The 20077-nt window shown below is 48.1% G+C and overlaps 1 protein-coding gene across 2 annotated transcripts in view; it reads right to left on the reverse strand.

Annotated features, from left to right (window-relative positions):
- LOC144140917 (uncharacterized) overlaps positions 1-20077 on the reverse strand; it is an 80954-nt gene that overhangs the window by 29851 nt on the left and 31026 nt on the right. For both annotated transcript variants that reach the window (XM_077672414.1, XM_077672415.1), the window contains exons 6-8: positions 11272-11422; positions 8662-8718; positions 821-917 (exon numbers count right to left, since the gene is read on the reverse strand). In XM_077672414.1, coding sequence (XP_077528540.1) covers positions 821-917; positions 8662-8718; positions 11272-11422 — 305 coding nt within the window. The remainder of the gene's footprint in view (positions 1-820; positions 918-8661; positions 8719-11271; positions 11423-20077) is intronic.

A 20077-nucleotide genomic window follows, 5' to 3' on the forward strand; every position in this document is an offset into this window, starting at 1 on the left:
TCGGGACTTTGGGACAATTTCTTGCAGCGGTAACAAGCTATCACTCGAGCTACCTGCGCCGGCCTGGGCCACTTCGCGGCCGTGGCCGCCGCCTGCACAGCGACCGTGCGGCTAGCTCAGTGAGCTTTTCGTGCCTCCGGCGCGTTTTCGCATCCAATGGTAATAAACAGTCATAGAAACAGTGCCTGGAATCGCTGTAGAACTTTGGTCGCGGCCAGCTGCCCGATGAGCTTACGAAATCACGGCGCCTCCGCCGCCAACGATCGGGTCGTTCGTTCTCGAGAGCAGAAGCTCCGCCCTCCGGCCCTCCGATTGGAGCGGCGAGCCGGGCGAGCCCGCGTAAAACGCCGGTAGTGCGGAAGCGGCAAACACAAACTCGTGACGTGTTTGGATGTTGTTTATTTACAATTGCGCGTGGTCCTCTGCTGGCTGCTCGGTTGCGTTTCGCACACTTCAAAATTGATTTTAAATATGTTCTAGGCTGTATTCGCCGCTGATATTTTGCAGATGATGTATATGTGTTCCCACCAATCTATCTCCGACGTTATCTCGCCTTCAAAATTTTGTGTCAGTGCCCCTTTAAAGCTTGCTTGGAGGGTGGTTTGCGCTACTGTGGAACCGTAAGCTGCAGATAGAGTCTGCAACACCGGTAGGAATTCCTGTGTGGCAAGTAAGAGCCTCGGAATCGGATTGAAAACTCGACGAGATGAAAATTCCGTGCCAAGCATGAGGACAAGGCACTTGACGACCACTGAAGTGCTGTCAGAAGACCAGGGTGACAGAGGTGGTGGCAAAGCCTGGTAAAGAGAGGTGCGCTCACCTGGGAGCTCCAGCACTTGGGAAGTGAGGCTCAGGCAGTCCGAGCTCTTGTTGAGGCACGGGCTGGGGCAGCCCGACATGTTGCACAAAGGAGTCACCTGGGGTGGGGGGAGGAAGAGGGAGAGGGTGACCAGTCGTCCGAGTTGTTGAAGCACAGGGGCGTCACCTGGGGCAGCAGGGGAAGGGGGAGGGGGGGGGGGGGAGGAATACTGCCCTCCGGTACCGGTAGCATTTCGGCTGGCGTACCCACAAAGTTTCCCGCCATTTTTTCGCGGGGCTACCATGGTTGCCAGACCAGGAATGCCCTTCCTGCTAAAAGAGCGGCTGCAGGCGGTCGCCAGTTTATGTGACACCGTCGCCTAATGTACCAAAGCTTTTTCTTTCTTTCTTCTTTTTTTTTCTCTTTTCGTTCGCTTTTCTCTCTTCATTCGGTAGATCAGGTGTCCGAATGACTGGGAACATTGCCTGTCACCGATCTCCACTCTCTTGGAACCAAGACCGGATCTCGCTGAGTGGGAAGAAAGAACATCTGGGTGGGGGAGCGGGGCAGAACGTCTAGTAGTATCGAGATCAAAAAAAAAGAGAAAAGAGAAAAACGGGGTTTAGCGCACTGCACATGCACAAAAATAATGGCGGCCCCAAGAAATTTGGAGTCCATTTGTTGCAAAATATCCGCAATTTTTTTTTTACATGCGCAAATAACAGATAAGTTTTTCGGTAGCGTGCGTGCGTTAGCGTTGTGCGCCAGCATGTGTTTGCTCTTTCAGCACCCTGTTTTCTGTGAAGTGTAGGCGTTGTGGCTTTCCCCACAGCCTCCGCGATTGGCAGCAGCCGATCGTGGAGGCCCTGCTTTCCCCTCGGCAGTTCTAATGACTCACGGAGATGGCACTCATTCTCCGACACTCCTCTCAAGCCACAGCACTGCTACAGACCGCACCCTGCCTTCGGTGTCGCCCTCCGTCACACTGCTCCCCCTTCATCCCACCGTGCTTCCCTCGTGCTTCCTTCTCGAAGAGAAAATGAGGCTGCAGGGCACGAGTTCTGCCTGTATAGCCTCGGCTGCAATTTTCAACTGAAACGGTGATAGGGTCCCCTGGCACCTGGAGAGCCACCAGCACAGGCACATAATGCCTCGTTCGACTTTTTAGATGCGACTGCATCTCATTCACTCGCCTTGTCCCTGCATCCGGCGTCGGCATTGTTGTCGGCGTCCGCCCCTCCCCCATTCTCTTCGCCTCGTGAGTTGTGCTCTCCGCCGCTCACCCCCTCTCCTCTCCGATAGCGAACACTCTCTCGCGAGGGGCATTGGATTGGATTCGAATTAATTGGCTTGGATTGGATTAAAGTGGATAGTGTTGGATTGTGTTGTGTCATAGCCGCGGCAGACGCACTGGCGCCGGCACGTCCCCTCACCGTTATGCGTGCTATAAAACATGGTGTCTGCGCCGCTCCGCTCCATCGTTCCAGCGCCGTTCCTCCGCTGCCCAACGCTGCAACGTGAACCCCCTATGTGTCACATCTACACAGGGGTTCCCGCGAGGGGAGGTGGGAGTTCTTTTTCCCTTATCGATGGCATGACTTTGACAAAGCTAGCACGTGATGGAGCATAACACACACACACATGACGCACTTTAATGTGCGAGTTATACGTTAACAGTAACATTAACACGCAATGCACGCACCCTACCGAAAAACAAATCCGATACATGCGCGCGACAAAAATTTTGGGGATATTCCGCGATGAACAGATTTCATTTCTTGGGGCTGTCAGAAAACGATCACCAAATGGTTCGTTTCAGCGTTGAGAAACAAGCTACTCGGTATAGCCCGAGCCAGCGGCGCGAGAGCGCAGGGGTTTGTAAGCAGAGCAGACTGACATATCCGCGGGCTTTACGGGCCCCAATACGTTTGCAGTACTCGCAAGTGTATGATGCGAGCTAATCAACACAGCCGCTGCTGGAACCGGCATGCATGAATCTTTTGTAGCTTCGAATGTGATAAAAACAAAACAAGCAAACAAAAAAACAATAAACACAGCGAATGCTGCGCGCACGCAGGCCTCAAACGCGCGCGTATTACGCGCGGTGAGTCGGGCGGAGAGGAACCAGTGGCGCTGGGACAACAGAAATAAAGGGAGGGAGAGGGAGGGAAGGCGGGAGGAAGGAGGCAGCGAACGAAGAGAGAAAAAAAAAAAAGAAAGAAAAAGCTTTGGTACATTAGGCGAAGGTGTCACATAAACTGGCGACCACCTGCAACCGCTCTTTTAGCGGGGAGGGCATTCCTGGTCTGGCAACCATGGTAGCCCCGCGAAAAAATGGCGGGAAAATTTGCAGGTACGCCAGCCGAAATGCTACCCCGGTACCAACACGCAGCCACACTGCCTGCCGGTCTTCCCATCCACGAGTCCCCGTGACTGAGTGAGACCCACTGGCAGCCCCTCGTTTCACATCTGTACCCACCATGAGTGCCACCCTCCCCCAATCATAGGCCTTCCTTTCCGGCTCACCCTTAAAGAAGGACACTAAAAGCTGAATGAAAATTTGTTTCAACTGAAAGGTCACACGTTTCGCAACTCTTTCAGCTTTTGTGTCGCCAACCTCCCAAAAAATATGCACCCAGACCATCATGAGGGGAGGAGAAAAGCCAGAGCAGCGGCCCTCGACAAGCGGTATTCTAAAGACTCCACAGCAGTGTACACTGTTGCCGCCCCATACCAGCCTTACCAAGGAGCAGCGATTGCAGTGGTTACCTCAAGGGATCAACCACTCACCAGTCTCACAACCAAGACCGGTTCTATCCCGGAAGCGGAAGAAGTGGCGATTGCCTTGGCCATAACAGAGCCAGAAATAGAACAGAAACCACCGCGATTACGATAATCACCGATTGTCAAGCGGCATGCAGAAGCTACGCGGCTGGTGCAGTTTCTTCAACAGCACTGCGCCTCCTGAGCAAAACCCCTCCCTCTCGCACGGTCAGAATCGTCTGGACCCCTGCCCACTCCGATCTCCCGGGCAAAAACGCAGCCCACACATTGGCCCGTGCTCTTACTAACCGGGCCCCAGAGAAGGAGCTCAGTCCAACGCCGATTGAGACTTTCCAGGAAATAACGCAATATTATAGATTAGGTAGAAGGACCTTGCCCCCACCCAACGCAGTTTGTCTAAAATGCAGGAAAACAAATTAAGACGAATTCAAACAAACACATTCCCAAATCCAGTACGACTAAATCACCCATTCCCCACACAATACTCCCCGGAGTGTGCGTTTTGCAGCAATTCAGGCACCCTCTACCACATCGCCTGGGAGTGCGACCGAAACCCCGACCTTCCTCCCATTCCCAACCCTTCCCGTGAGCAGTGGGAGAGCATGTTGTCCAGCTCGAGCCTCGACAACCAGATGATCTTGGTTGACCGAGTGGACAGAGCCAGGACTGCCCATGAACTTCCGGACTAGGAAGCCACCCCACAATTTATTTTGGCTCATTAAAGTTTCTTCTCTCTCTCAGCTTTTGTTCAGTGAGCAAGGTTGTGTTATTTGCTGAGAAATAAGCAAACAAAGCTAGCATTTCTCTCGCCCGCTTCCCTTTCATTTTTTTGTGACGTAGCCATTGCGTCACAAAATGGGAGTGAAGCCCTGATGCGGCCTAGAGCGCAAACGCTGGCATCGGTAGCTTTTACGTTTCCAAGCCATGGCCGACTACAGCAACGTTTCTGTGGCCACAGAGGCTGGCTTGGACTTTTATGATTTTTAACCGACGGAATGACAAACGGCTTTAGATTCTCAAGCGGCTGGTATGCCCGCCTACTCCAGCATCCCAGACCCCAGCGAGCCGCTCCGAGCATGGAGCCTGGAGGACTGCGACAAAGCCAATTTTGCAGTAGCAAGCGCCGTTTCGAGTATCAAGTGCAGCATCCCAGCTGGCGTCCTTCGGGAGGGCGCCTTCCCTTCACGCCGTCTGGCAATCACAGCCATCCCATATTCATTTCCTCTGCCGCGGCGCAAACCTAGTGTAAAACAAACACGCTTCACCATGTTCCAGCTGGCTCAAAAATAACAAGGGCAGAGCGACACACGCTTTACAGGTTAGCAACGGCAGCTTGAGGTGAATGGGTGGATCGGTCAGCTAGCCACTTGCAGTAGGTTCATTTAAGGGGCAATTTAGTTTGAACCAGGCACGCTTTAAGGATAGCAATATTTTAAACAAAGTGTTACTCCTCCTCCTACCCCTACTAGCCCACGTGCAGAGGACAGGAGATGGGAAGCTCGGGCGGCTCGCTTAAATCACCTGCAGTGCACGTTGTTCCTTTTGTCGCTTCTAATGAAGGGACTTTGGCCACTTCCTGCTGGGCATATTGCTTGAAGAAGCTCGGGCGCTCACAGTCGCAGGCTATTGACTTCGCTAGTTGTGCATCAATGCTTTTCGAAAATGAAACTGAAAACATGATAGCTGACTGAATAGCGAGGGAAACAGCCTGCCTCGCAGCGTAAAAAAGCTGTAGTCTTGTGTTTTTCCGGTACGATGAGCTCACGGAAAGCGTTTATTTACGTTAATTCCACGTGTCCAACCACTTAGAAACTGTTTATTTTAGAGAAAAACATCTATAGATGCTTCTTCAATGAGCTCTCGCCGTTAACCACTTTTGTGACGTCACAAATGGTAGTACCCAAAAGCGTACGGGGCGTCGTCTGCTGTGTTCTCGTTTCGTGCATTTTCTGCCCGATTAAACAACTGCTTGTTGCGGGAATGGTGTATTTAGACTCTCGGCACTGAATTCTATTGACACAGGCCAACTTGTTCCCACCCTTTAGTGTCCCTTTAAGCATGCTGCCCACCAATCCCAGGTTCCCAAACTGCCCTAGTTGTACGGATTGTCCCGAGTGACTAAGCTCCATTTTGCTGGAAAGGAGAACGCAAGGTAGGGTCAAGTTGAGTCCTCAGCAAACTGAGCAGAAGCACGTACAAAACCCAGTGTGCGTCGCATCCAATTTGGATGTTGCCTTGGCACCGCTGCCGGATACACTGTGCGAGGAAATGAGGCTGGTTCCCATCATTGGTAGAAGTACATATCCCTGAGTGTTCCACAACTGCAATTACAATTCCCAGTTCTCCCAGTTGGTGGACATTAAAGACAATATCGCTGTGAATGGCAAAACAACCCAGAACGAAAAAAATAATTAGACGCGCATTGCCACAGTTCAAACGACCTTTGGATTGTTGCCTGCGTAATGCCCTTCACGGTGGGCCAAATGCATGAATGGCATCAACCAAGCAAACCTAGGGACAAGCAGCATTGCATGCATCTACCAACCAAAGCAGTTCCCTAGCAAAGAGCCGCACGCCGGCATAGGGCTTCTTGGTGTTTTTTTTTTCACCCTTGCATAACATGAATGCATAAATGAATGCATAATATCAACACACAACGCAACGCCAAACTCATGCTGCCAACCACTTGCACGTGGCCGCCTGTCGCTAAAGGCTGGCCACTAAAATGCATGGCACATCACCACTGCAACGCTTCCCACTTGGCCAATCGTTCTTCCAATAGAGACAGCTCACAAAGCTACAACTACAGCTGTGGCAAAAGACCATTTACAATTGTTCCACTGAAAGGCACAGCCCTTGTGGTTCTGACATGACTATGTATTCTAACAGCTTTTTACAGGTCGGTATGCCATGTTCTATTATACTGTCGGATCTTATTAGCTTGAACTCGAGGGGGAAAACTTGTTCCAATCCAACGAAGCTCATTGAACACACAAAGCGGAGATGGGGCCACAGCATCAGCATGAATCAAGCATGTTCGACATCCACCTCAACGCAGCCGTACGGCTACAAAGGAAAGCTGCACAGCTTTCTCAGAAACTTCGCAGTTGAAGAAAAATTCGTCCTGGTCCAGGAATCGAACCCGGGACCACCGCGTAACCGGGGAAGTCGCTCTACCAACTGAGCTAACCAGAGGCTAGTCGTTTGTAGCACGAGGGCAAATTGATCAACAACTCGAACAGATTCGAAGCGGTGGTCCCGGGTTCGAATCCTGGACCAGGACGAATTTTTCTTCAACTGCGAAGTTTCTGAGAAAGCTGTGCAGCTTTTCTTTGTAGCCGTGCGGCTGCATTGAGGTGGATGCCAAACTTTCCTTCTGGTCGATGTTTTAATTATGTAATGAGGAACGGCTGTACAAGCCAAGAGGGTTTCTTAACGCAGGGGTAGAACAGGGTGCGTGGGTTTGAAAGCAGTCCTAGGAGCAGGCAAAATTGCCTTTTGTAGCAAACTTGGAGCAGCCAGAAAGGCCGTTTGGCAGAGGGCTGCCACGACAGCCTCTGCCAGCCCCTTACAGCTAAGTTTAATTTATTTATTTCGGGGATCCTGGCGGAGAGAAAAGCCAATCTTCCGCCGAACATCAGGACCCTCCAGGAGAGGGCATTGCCTCCTCTGGGCCAGACCACCCAAAGAGACCATCATGTCCTTGTGGACTTTCGCAAAGCACCATGGGGATGCCCAAAAGAATGTCGACGTCCTCGTTTCCTTCACTGCTTTTTCCATCCATGACGAGACCTTCAGTAACCCCTTCAGAATAAGGAATTCTTATAATAATAACAATAATTATAACAACCATAATTATAATAATATAATAATAATAATAATAATCTACCAATCTACTATATTAGGCGTTCTACCGTACACTGGAACGTACTCCGAACCAGGAACGAAGTTGTTGTGCTATATCTGGAAATTTACAATATGCGGAGTTATCTAGCTTAGGTCCCAGACACTGCAACGCGTTATCACCGCTTAAAGGGTAAACCTCAAGCGCAGAGTCAAAAGTGATCAGATAGTAGGCCTCGCTTCATGTCCGGTAGACAACAGTGTTAGGCAAACTCACAGTGGCATCCCGCAAAACTAGGCATTTGCTTGCATTTTTTTTCTATCGAACCACCGTTGGAGTGCGTGTGGAGCAGAACATAGTTTTGCCTTTGCCCGTCATGGGGTTGCCAGAGTTGATGAACGAACGCCGTATAGACCAGAGTTACTTGATATAGGAGTTGCGAAACTCCCCATAGGCCCTATGCATCAAAAAGTGATTCTACGATTGGTTCACTGTTTTGGATTTTTTTTTCTGTACAACGGCGCCATCTGTTGGTGACAAAAAAAACTACACAGGTGCTTCACCGCCCGACGACCTGGGCAGAAAATGGTAACTGGGAGCTGACATAAATTTGTTGTGCTGAAGGAGCCTAATTTGTTCAACCTGCAAGTGTTTACTATGCATTCAAAGCAACAGTAGTAAAAAAACTGTGACCATGTGGTCGGCGAGATGACCCCCTTATTGCGCATTGTCGTCTGCTGCGCGTCATCTGCGGTCTTTCGGCGAGAAAAAACAAAGAGTTAAAAATTTGCTCCGACGGCTTTACGGAAACTTGGAAGGATTATTTAGAGTCACATGATCAGCTACTGGATTAGTTTCGGCATACAGTGTGCTGTAGGCCGAGTGACAACTGCAAATTTCGTACTTCCCGTCGAACCTGCGTTGTGCCGGAGTGCCGCACAAGCACCAATTGGTAGAGGCAGTTGCGCAAACGCAGAACGAATTGCAACATAAAAAAAACCGAGTTGGGAAAGCAAAGAATAACTTTTTGAAACAGCAATTCTTGAAAAATTTTGCAACTGCAAACGGCGCTGTGGTCGACCGGTATGCTGTCTTTCGTGCGGAGAGTTATGCAGAAGGCAGACTATCTAAATCTCTAGGGGCCACAGCTGAGTCACCTTTCCCTCGTTCCCTTCCCAGAAGACTTGCCACACAGGCCCCAACATCGGCCAACCTGGGAAGCCCCGGCACTCACCCGGACACAGTAGTTTCCAGGGGACACGTCCTCGAAGCGCACGTCCACAGAGTGCTCCTGCATCACAGGCACAACAGTCATTGTGGTGCACACATTCAAGGCCGCTTCACGGCTGGCGGCCAGAGCCCTTTTGCAGGCCCTCAACAACTTGCGACCCCCACCAGGCCCAAGGCTGACTAACACACCAAGTGAACAAACCCCACAGTCGGGGGAAACGTCGCAAGGACCTGTCGCTTCAACAGGGCACTTCAGGATTCATCACTGAATAGCCCATTCCGGTTTTTTGTTGTCGTTGCTCTTAGATTCAGGTCGACGACCCAAAAATGTAATCCGATAGCAATAAAAATATCACCAGCTGTTCTCAAAGTCCACATTACAAACTAAGTGTACCTGTCAGCCCTTTTCTTTTATCTTTACTTTTTTCACATCTTTTTTTTTATTTTTTTTTATCTTCCAGAGATTGCTGCTGTGAGATGCTGGCTATTGCACTGCTTCAAACATTCCACCCATGGAACTCTAGCCCCGAAAGGGGCCACGCAGACAAAATGCAAGTTTGGTTGATTTAAAAGACTGCCTCGTTAGATTAACACTGACACCACTTTGAACACAAACGGCACTCAAATAAGCTACGTAATAAGGACAAAAAGAGAATGGCCACGCATACCACTAGCTCATTTCCCGCACTAGAATCTATGATGTATTATGGGCAGCTGTGTAACTGGCTGAGGCTTGAAAAAGCAAATGCAAGTTAGGCGGGGCTTACAGGCTTGCAGAATTGGCACTTAAATTTAGCGCAAATTCTTTTGACAGTAGAAAGAATGGTGTGGTAAACAATAGAAGTTACAAACACACACATAAGCACCACTGGGCATTGTGCACACTGCGCTTGTTATATCCGCGCAGTCGTCAGGCGCACTGAGCTTACACTGGCCAACTGGCATAAGCCACATTGTCTTCGTTGACTGTTTGTTGAGCATGCCCACTGTTTCACGAATTGAGTGCCATCAACCATAACAAACATTATCCAGGTACAAATCCGCTGAAAAACAAAGGAAGTGCGGACAGCGGTCTTGGGCAGTATAGTGGCGCCATCTGGGAGGACGAACGGTAGGCAAGTCAAAAACAAAACAAAAAAAAAAGAGAACATGCTTGGCTGTTTGCTTCAGCCCTAGTCTCCGTACCAGCAATCACTTCAAGTATCTGCTCTGGATACGTCATTGCTGATTTCATGAAACACATGATTTACTAGAGATTTGAAATTTTGCCTTAAATTGTTTAATTTCTCAGAGAGTACAGCATCGTTAGCTGCTGGACAAGCGCTGGGGGCACTGTAAAACACCTAATCTTTTGAACAAAACCAACTTGTATTTTGTTTGCATGGCCCATTAAAAGCAGAAATTACGTGCCCATTAAGAAGAAAAGGCCACTGAAAGGAAAAGGGACACATTCAAGAGGGCCACACGGCCCGCCTGCAAATCAGCACCCAGCTGCAGGCCAAACGGAGGCAGAATTTCCTTGCCCTCATTAGGAACTTCCCAAACCAAACAAAACGCCAACCCCTGTACAGTGTAATCTCGATGATACGATTCTGGGTGATACGAATTCCAGGATGATACGAATTTCTGAAAAGTCCCGGCGAAATTGCATTGTTAGCAATGGGAAAAATTTCGGCTGTTCCAAACGGACCTGCGTGGCCCGGCGGATGATACGAACAAGCCGGTGAGGGGCCCGACTGCCGAACGAGCAAGTGACGGCTCTCTCTCCCCTCTTTGTCGCTCTTTCTCTAGAAACGGCCGGGCCGTTGTTTTCTGCTTGCTGACACTGCCGCAAAACCCCGCATGCTTCTCGCGGCGTGGCCAGCTGCGGCCACAAAGTGGCGAGGCCGCTCGAGCGACCGCTCCTAACCGCTCTTTAAAATGCCGCTCAAGGCAGACGCTAAGTTGCTTGTGTGGTAAAGGAGTTGATTATGCATGCGAAAACGGTACTATAAAACATCATCCACGGCGCTAGTGAAAGCGCCCATGAAATATCTGCCGGGCTGCTAAGCCTAACCATTTCCGGCGGAGCTAAGCCGGCTGTCTCGAGCGCTTCGCAAGTCGTCAGGCTCCTCCATCCTGCCGCGCGCGTCGTGCGTCATTTTCTGGTTGAGGTAGGAGCTACCGCGGGCGCGAAATCGTCGATACAGGCGTGAAAATACAGTGCGCGCAAAGCCGAGGTGTGCGAATCGCGTGCAAAAATGCACCATGCGGTTCACGCTTGACTTGCGGCATGTAGCGAGCTTGGGCACTGCGAGTGAGGTGACGAGCGCGAAGCGTTACGCGCTCCAGAAAGGACTGCTTTGCGACGTGGGGGTAAAAAAATGCAGAAGAAAATCACGAATTTCTTCTGGCGAAAGTAAAAAAAGAAATACACGAAAACTTTTTTCAGCGCCACATTTTTTGGCCTGTATTGGTTCATACGAATTTCGGATGATACGAATATTTTTCGCGGTCCCGCGAGATTCGTATCATCGAGATTTTACTGTACTAAGATCCAGATAAGAAGGCCAGCCTGAGGACTCTTGCATGGTGTTGGACAATGGCATTTGTCCTCACAGGCAGTTGAACTTACTGGCAGCGGTGTGTACAGCTGCTGCGATAGCATGATGTCGTGGACACAGTCCCCCTCAGCCGCAGCCTCCGCGGTGACATGCCACAGGGTCACCCGCAACTGCTCGCAGCCAGGGTCGACCCGTGGCTCCACGTTGGCCTCAACGGTGTGCCTGCACGGCATGCAAGGGCAGGGGAGGGCACTCACACCAACAGCCTGGGACACGCCGCACACTGTCCGAGAAGCAATTCCCTATGCAGGGTTCGTACAGGCTTCAAAAGCAAAAATTCAAGGGCTTTCAAGGACCAGAAAACACATTTTCAAGGTCCCCATCTATGTTTTATCTGGGATTATTTATAACTTTTCCAACACAATGAAAAAGCTTTTTATTGCACAATACCTAAGCACATTAGTGCACATCTAGATAGGTGCTAACTGGTTCGTAAATGCTCCCCCAGCTTTATTTTTTTATTTCATGGGTGGTGTTTACAGGTTTTTCTTTTTTCTTTGTGTTTTTCTGAGGCTGTTTGATTTCAAAGCTTAGTTAATGTTGCCTGCATCTCCTGCTTTGACAGCAAGAGTATCAGCTAAAATTAAATCGAGCAAGTGTTGCTTGAAGGCAGGATGAACTATTTACACGTCCACCATTTGCACGTAAAAGCAAACGTAGATGGAGCGTATGAGGCACAGTGAACATGCAATGAGCAAGCGTCCACAGACTGGATGCAAGATAGAGAACAGAAGCTGGCTTTTACTGGATTGTATCGTGATATGGATTGGATCGACAAGTGCCTGCTCCCAATGTTGCCTTGTAATAATGAAAATCCACCAAACTTGTAATTTCACGCAATAGACTGAAACTTGATTGTTACAATGTTTCTTTACATTTGTTAACACCTATAATCCATGACAAACACTTTAAATTCTTTTGAAAAGACAGGGCCATTGATTCTCTCCGGAAAAATCAAGGGTTTTCAAGGACCATGTAAAAATTCCAGGACTTTCCAGGCCTTGAAATTGACACTTCTAAATTCAAGGGTTTTCAAGGTTTTCAAGGACCTGTGCGAACCCTGCTATGGTGGACTACTCACGGCGAGTCTAACCTAATCCCTTTGCGACACGGCCCGTACAATTGTGCCCACGACGTTTAAGAGCGTTTTTGTGAGTTACAATCGTCGCCATCCCTCCATGAATCGCTCACCCAGCATTCGCCTTTCCCGCTCTACGAAATGCTGCCACCACGATCTTGTGAATGCCGCGCCTTTCCCACCCACCAATGCCTTGCCAATACAAGAGAGCAAGATGGACGCCTCAGCGTTCTATGGCGCATTAAGTAGGTATTGTTGGTGTTACCTGTTCTGTCTAGTTAAAATGTTTATTAAAGCAAAACTGAAGCTGTTACCTTAATACCGTATTTACTCGCATAATGATCGCATTTTTTTTCCCCCTAAAATATGGTGCGAATTTAGGCGTGCGTTCATTACGCGAGGTAAATTTTTTGCGAAAAAAGTTTAAGCACAGAAAACGCAAGCAAGATGCAGGTCGGAATTTTTATGATAGGCCTCATGAGCATAATAAACATAATAAATAAAAACATAATAAAAACTCTCTGGACCACCGCCAGCCGCGTTGCAAAATGACGCAAAGCAGTGTTTTCATGTATACCGGTACGCGCTAGAACAAGTTTGCTGTGAGGTGAGAACAGGTCGACCAGTAAATGGCTGCTGCTGTCACAGAGCAGGACACCAAAACTGCAGACACGGCTGCCGACGCAGCAAGCTGAGGGCGTTTTTTTCTTTGTCTTGTGAGTTCATTACATGCATTTAGGGAGAGTTTCTTCCGCACCAATAATGAACTCATGCTTGCCGATATCACTAATATCGGCAAGTCTGCGGCAATAACGCAGCCACGTCCGCTTTGAAAGAGGAGGAAACATAGGTAAGCACGACCATCGTCAGCTAGACTTGGCACACGTACAACATATGGCTGCGGCAACTTCAGGGTGCGATCATTGTGTGGGAAATAAAAAAAGTCGTATTTTGACGACGAACTTCAGGGGTGCGATCATTACGCGGGTACGATCAATATGCGAGTGCGATCATTATGCGAGTAAATATGCTATATAAGGGCTACAGATCACAATAACATGTAAACAAATAACACAAAATAACATGTAAATAACAAGCACTATTTGTAAACTTCTCGAACACATCATCCACTCACAGGTGATTAGCTACTTAGGAGAACATAATATCATCTTTAAATACCAACACGGGTTTAGGAAAGGGTATTCGTGTGACACTCAGCTCGCTGGTTTTATTAACGATATTCACTCATCCGTTCACGCTTGGCTTCAAATTGACTCAATATTTCTAGATTTTTCCAAAGCTTTCGACCGGGTACCTCACCACAGATTGCTAATCAAACTTACACAACTTAATATCCACCCTCTTGTAATTGCATGGGTTAAAGATTTTCTGTCATCAAGGGTTCAATTCACATCTGCTAATAACGTTAATTTTTCTTTCGGTCAAGTACACTCTGGTGTTCCACAAGGCAGTGTCCTGGGCCCTTTACTTTTTATAATTTTTATCAATGACTTACCTAATTGCGTTTCTTCAAGGATCAGGCTGTTTGCTGATGACTGTGTTATTTACCGTACAATAACCTGCTCTACTGACCAACTGGCCCTCCAAACTGACCTTGACTCCATATCTACTTGGTGTTCCACTTGGTTAATGTCGTTGAATAATTCTAAAACTAAACTTATGTCCTTCACAAACCACACATCCCGCATTCAAACTTCCTATTCCTTAAATAACACAACTGTTGAGCTAGCAGACACTTAAAAGTACCTGGGACTTAACTTGCACTGTGACCTGACATGGAATCATCATATCGACATCATTCTTGCATCCGCCAACCGCTCATTGGGTTTTTTAAAGCACAGACTAAAACATGCTCCATCTAACCTCCGCAAACTTGCATACACAACTGTCATCAGACCTAAAATTGAGTACGCATCTGCCATTTGGGACCCTGACAAAGCATACTTAGTTGACAAAATTGAATCCCTTCAAAATCGTGCCGTTCGTTTCATCTTTTCAGATTATTCACGTCACACCAGCGTCACGGCTCTAAAACTTCGCGCATCTTTACCTATCCTATCAGATTGGCGTAAACTGCCACGTTTATCATTGTTTCATAAACTGTACCATCACTCTTCTCTTCATCCTGATTTCTTTTCATCGACACCGACCATCTTTCCCCGACGGGACCATGCCTTAAAAGTGACACGTGTGAAATGCCACACTTCCAAATACTCACAATCCTTCATACCTCGCACCATTGTGGATTGGAATGCCCTACCATCTCACATTGTAAATTTTACAGATCCGACCAAATTCCAAGAACGTTTACAGACTTACTTCGTATGTTAACTTTACTAAAAAGTGCTTTTATAGGTTCTAGAGTTCTTTCAAGATTTTTTGTTTGTTTTCCTCCTTGCTTGCTTTCTTTTTTTTCTTTTTTTCTGCCTCACACCCACTTGTATTTATTTGTTTGCCTATTAACGTGCTGCTAGTACTCTTTTTTTTTTTCGTTCTCAATGTATCCTGCCCCCTATGTAATACCACAGCCGCTGGATGAGAGCGCACGCAAGGTGCGGCCTGCCGCGTCGCCCGAATTTCAACGGGCGAGGGCGTGAGTGGCGGTGTTTACGTTTGCCGCCGCTTGACTCCCTTGTGGCGCTAGCGTTCGGGGACTGGTTTCGGGACGGAGCGGGGTGGTCTCCGTAGGCGAGCGCTCGCGCCGACTGAGAGACAGCCAGCGCACGGGTTTTAAAAGATGTTGTCATTCCAGGGCTACTCAACCGCGAAAACTGTCTGTCCGTATGTATGTATCTACAGTCAGTCTGTCGCTCGATCCAGCCGCCCGGCCGTGACTGAAGCAGCAAGTTAAAATAATTCTTGAATGAGATAATGCAATACATTTTCCATATTAATCTAAAAAGATGTTCCATATTCGACAACATTGTTAAAAAAAGATAATATTCAACAAAAAGATAATAACCACGGGTTAGCTTTGTCTGAAAACGTCTCACACACAGCACGTAAACCGCGTTGCACAGTTTAAAGCCGCAAGTTGATTAGTTACAGTTCAAGCGGCAGGTACACGGTGGGAATTTATTCGTCCGAAATTTCAAAAATGTCACCTTTTCTCGGGAAACGCGGTGTCGACACATGGGAGAGCGACGAATATTTGCCGGCGACGGATTAAAGCTTCTTTGAAAAAAATGTTGGCTGGGCGGAATGCGCACCTCCTAAACCGGAAACACGCGATAGGATGGTTCAAAAAGGATTTGAAAAGACTAGACATTTTGGTATGCGTGTCTTTTGATACTCCTATACTGGCTCGATCATGTCTTGCCGCGCATAGAGATTTGGGTTGTTTCATTTTCGCAGGCACGACAGTGCTTTTAAACACGCTACTGAAAACTTAATGACAGAGGTTGTATAGAAAGAAAAATAAATGCGCCGCGCTGTGTTCAAGAGACAGTGCGTACGGTCCACTCTCCTAGCTGCTTAGCATTTTTCAAACTTTGCGATGAGAACTAGCGCTAGGTAAATTTCGTCCGTTATTTCATCCCCGATTCAAACCCATATGCATTTATCCCTGAAGCTAGCGGTCGGGCTCCTGGAGCAGCACAAGTAGGTGCTCAAATTAGCGCGCTCTAAAGGCGTTGCGATAGTTTTGCTCTATGAACATACTGCGCTTCAATTGGAATCAATTTTCATAGCGTAGGAAAATTTTCACATACGTTATTATTACGTCAGCTTTCTTTTTTGAGTACATCTCTACGTAATGCAAGAAGTGTAGTGCCTTGTATCTGCACAAAAAGTGCGTAATTCACGCAGTTACAACAATTAATAATTACGATATTCAAGATGTAGATTGTTTGTTTAAAATAGCAAAGAAAATAAGAAAATCTGAAATGGAAAAATGGTGTTTGAATGCTTACGCATTATTCGGCAATTGTTGGAATTTCTGTACAATTTCACTTTTTTCTTTTGTGTTCGGGCAAAAATTTAGCTTGCCGAGCTGGCCAAATATTTTTTTAAAGTTTTTTGTGGACCCGGACATCCCATGTGCTCTCCTTAATTTTTTTTGAGGCTACAGGGAACAAGTAATAATATCAGGTAGAAACTGGAATTGCTTTTCATTCAACTGTATATATATATTGTCAAAATAAAAAAGGGGCCGACATAGCTGTGATAGTACCGTATAATGCGGAATATAGGTCGAGATTTTTTGCAGAAAAATTTGCCGAAAAGTCACCCCTCGACCTATATTGCAGTCACTGGCAGTTGCCATCTGGCGACCGGGCAGCCCATCGAGCCCATCCAAACCCCAAAGGCACCATCGCCACCACCATCAATTGGACGCGATGCCATCTTTGTTTTGTTGCTTCTCTCGCTGTCGGCGAATGTGTGCGTGCAATTTTCTTCTCGCTCAAAATGAGTTTAGGCACTTGGTGCCAGTTTACATCAGCATTTAAAAGAAAAGTTGGGGGTTTTCCAAGGCCAATGACGTGTCCGCTTTGCGCCAGTTCGGTATCACCAAAAGAAGTGTTGCTAGCAGCGTTAGCTGAAGGGGCAGCTCTCCGTATGCAACGCTCGGAAGGCCTCATTACATGGGCGCTGCTCTGTGCATCTGTGCTGCTGTACAAAGGGGCAAATTTTGTCCGCTAGCGTCGTGCGATGTCTCTACGAATGGATACCCCAAGATGTTTGCTGACCGCCTGCACAGACTGGCTGTCGCTCCGGTCTGCACACGAATGTGCCATGCTTTGCGCTCACTTCACGATGACATCGTCTTGCGAGTGTTTAAGTGCTGCATAAGCAATTCCCTGGACTGCACCGAGGACGACCTGCTGTGTGGGCGACAGCGAGCCAGAAGCAGTCGTCCGACGATACTTCAGACAGTTTTAAATGAGTAATCTGAGACGAAACAAGTTATAGTCTCAATAAAACAATGGTTGGTAACTAATTTTTTTTTTTCATTTTTTTGGCTACAAGGTAAGGGGGTCGACCTATATTTCGCCTCGACCTATATTCCGCATAATACGGTAGTATTACTTCATAACTAACAATGTGTAATCAAGTCATATGTGCCGTGAGATTAATATGAATTGTGGTTTTATTTAGTGCACGAGGAAAAACCTACATAAAAGTTGGTTATGTCTTAAACATTGAGAAGTGTTGGTACTCATAAATAACAAGCCCCGTCACAAAAACGTTGTTCCTGTTTGTCCGGAATTTTAATATATTCTCTGCAGTCGCAGCTTGCAGACAAAACGTAAATCTCTGCCGGGCGTGAACAAAGAGCATGCCGGGCGATGTAAGACACAACGACACCGCAATGCGAGACAGAAGGCACACTATCCACGCGGAATGCTGCTGCTGCGAACGGAATTTAACTTCCATCTTGACCAAATGAAGCTCAGCAGCCGCTAATCATGTTTGTCTTTTAACAGGCGTAACATTAGTGGTGGCAGATGCCTTAAGTGGAGCGTGGAACGCCGATGATAAGCCCAAACTTCGAAATAAGCGGCCCGAAAGCTGGCGTCCCGCGGGCCGCACTCGCCGCAACCAGTCCCGGAACGGTGGTGCCGCGGTGGCAGTATTTGGCGCTAGGCGCACTCACGCCGCTTTGGAGGCACGCGGCAGGCCGCACGTCAGTGCACCTTTCATCCAGCGGCCGTGGTAATACCCTCCTAGTGAGGGCCTTTAGGGGTATTTTTGAATAAATAAATAAATGGTTAGGAAACGGTGGTCACGTTTACGATGGCGTGTTTACTATCAGGACACGACCTACTATATTAAAGGGACACTGAAGTGATATGTAAACATTGCGGGATTACTAGAGCAAATTGTAGTCCGGAGTCCCCAGGCCATGTTTCGACCACTCTAGGCGCGTTTACGCGATTTTATTTAGTAGAAAAACTAATTCGAAAATGCTGTCCTCCTCTCTTTACGCTTGCCCATTTTCTGTGGCGTTTTCGTGTGACGTCAGAAGGGGATGAGCTGGCAATTGGCTGCGCTACTGCACGGCTCCCCGGCCTTCAGACAGAGTCAGTCGGCCCAGCGTTTCGTCCGCCGGCCGCCGGCGGGTCGTCGCAATCAAGGAGGTTAAAAAAAATTGCTTGGTCGCAATTCGTTCGCTTAGTTCAAACGAATCCAGGACACGTTTGTGAATGTGCCTTTGGAAGAATGTGCCTTTCTTAACTTGGTTTGTTTGTACACTGTATCTAGCTCCAAGTCAAGGTCACCTCACACAAGCGCTGCACAAGCGCACATGCGACGCTTCGCTGACTGGTACGCCAGTAGGAAAATATAAGGCCTCTTGAAGGCGGGAGAAGAGTCAGCGAAGTCAATATAGATACTAAGGAAATAAAATCAACTGATATTTTTACCGTACAGCGTAAAACTAGGGCGCGGGAAGCACTTTTTTGCGCTGGGCGAACAAGCACAGCGGTCAGCAGCACGACTACGCATCTGCGAACGCTTTTCCGTCTACGAAATGCAATTGCTAGACGTGAGCTACTGTGGAAACTCGGGCGACGCTTACTGCACGAGCGCAGTACAACAAATAGTCACCTAAGCTGCTTGAAATGCCAAAACTAAATAAAAGTGTAAACCGGTTGTACAATATACAGTGTAGACCGCTTATAACGTATGTCGCGGGAGCCGCAAAAATCCGCACTATAAGCGGTACCGCACTATAACCAAAACACGCGCGAATTCAACCACATCGCCACCTATCTCTCAAGTCAACTTATATTTATCATCACTCAAACGACAGCACTTAAAAACAAAGGCACGGTCTATATTTCGTATTATTTTTAACATCAGCCGCTGCTGCAGGGCAAAAGCGCAGTATCACAAACGGCGAGCGCGGCTTTAACTTCCGTTGTGTTTGTTTTGAAAGACCATGGCTGCGTTTTTAGAGTCTATAAACAGATGCCGCAAGACGTGATAAGAACGCCAGCGGGATTTTTTTTTTTCATCCCACCTTGTGTTCACGATGCCGAAGGCGGCTGCTTATCAGCGCAACGTACTGGTGGTGGAAATCTGCGGCTTCGCGCAGCATGGCGTGGCAGCATGGCGTCGGCACTGGCCGTGAAGCGGTGCAGGCAGTTCCAGTAAGTTCCAGCGACCGCTTCTAACCGCTCGCTGAAATGCCGCACGGGGCGCAAGCGAAGATGCTCATGCAAGAAAAGAGCTAATAATGTGGGTGAAAAGTGGAATATAAACTGCCATCCACGCTGCTTGTGAAAGCGCCCATAAAAAAATACCGCGGTGGTAAGCCTAAACATCTCTGGCGCGGCTCGCGCGGCTAGCCGGCTTGGAGCGCTTCGAATCTCCCGCCATTAGGTACGCGTCTCCCCATCGGTGCAAGTCGTCAGGCCCTCCCACTGCCACGCGAAGAAGCCACCGCGAGCGCGGAATCGTCGATACGAGCACGAAAAAAACAAAAAAACTCACGCGCAACGCCGATGTGCATGATTCGCGCTCGAAAATGGGCCATATGCGGTTCACGATTGATAAAATCAACTTGCCGCGCGCGGATGGGGAGTCTGTCGCTATCTCCCGAGGTGCATCAAGCAAGGTCAGTTGTGGTTATCAGGTACGCACGAACTAAAGGGTGCCTTTTTTTTTTCTTTGGGTGTCTACGTTAGAGGAGAGCAAGGGGTGCACGCTGCGTCAGATGGTCGATTTCATCCTTTATTTTTTCTTTTGCTACCCTAAAACGATGCCTCAGCTGC

The sequence above is a fragment of the Haemaphysalis longicornis genome, unplaced genomic scaffold, assembly GCF_048455015.1.
Source record: "Haemaphysalis longicornis isolate Haplotype H1 unplaced genomic scaffold, Haemaphysalis longicornis Haplotype H1 scaffold_56, whole genome shotgun sequence".
NCBI lineage: Eukaryota > Metazoa > Arthropoda > Arachnida > Ixodida > Ixodidae > Haemaphysalis > Haemaphysalis longicornis.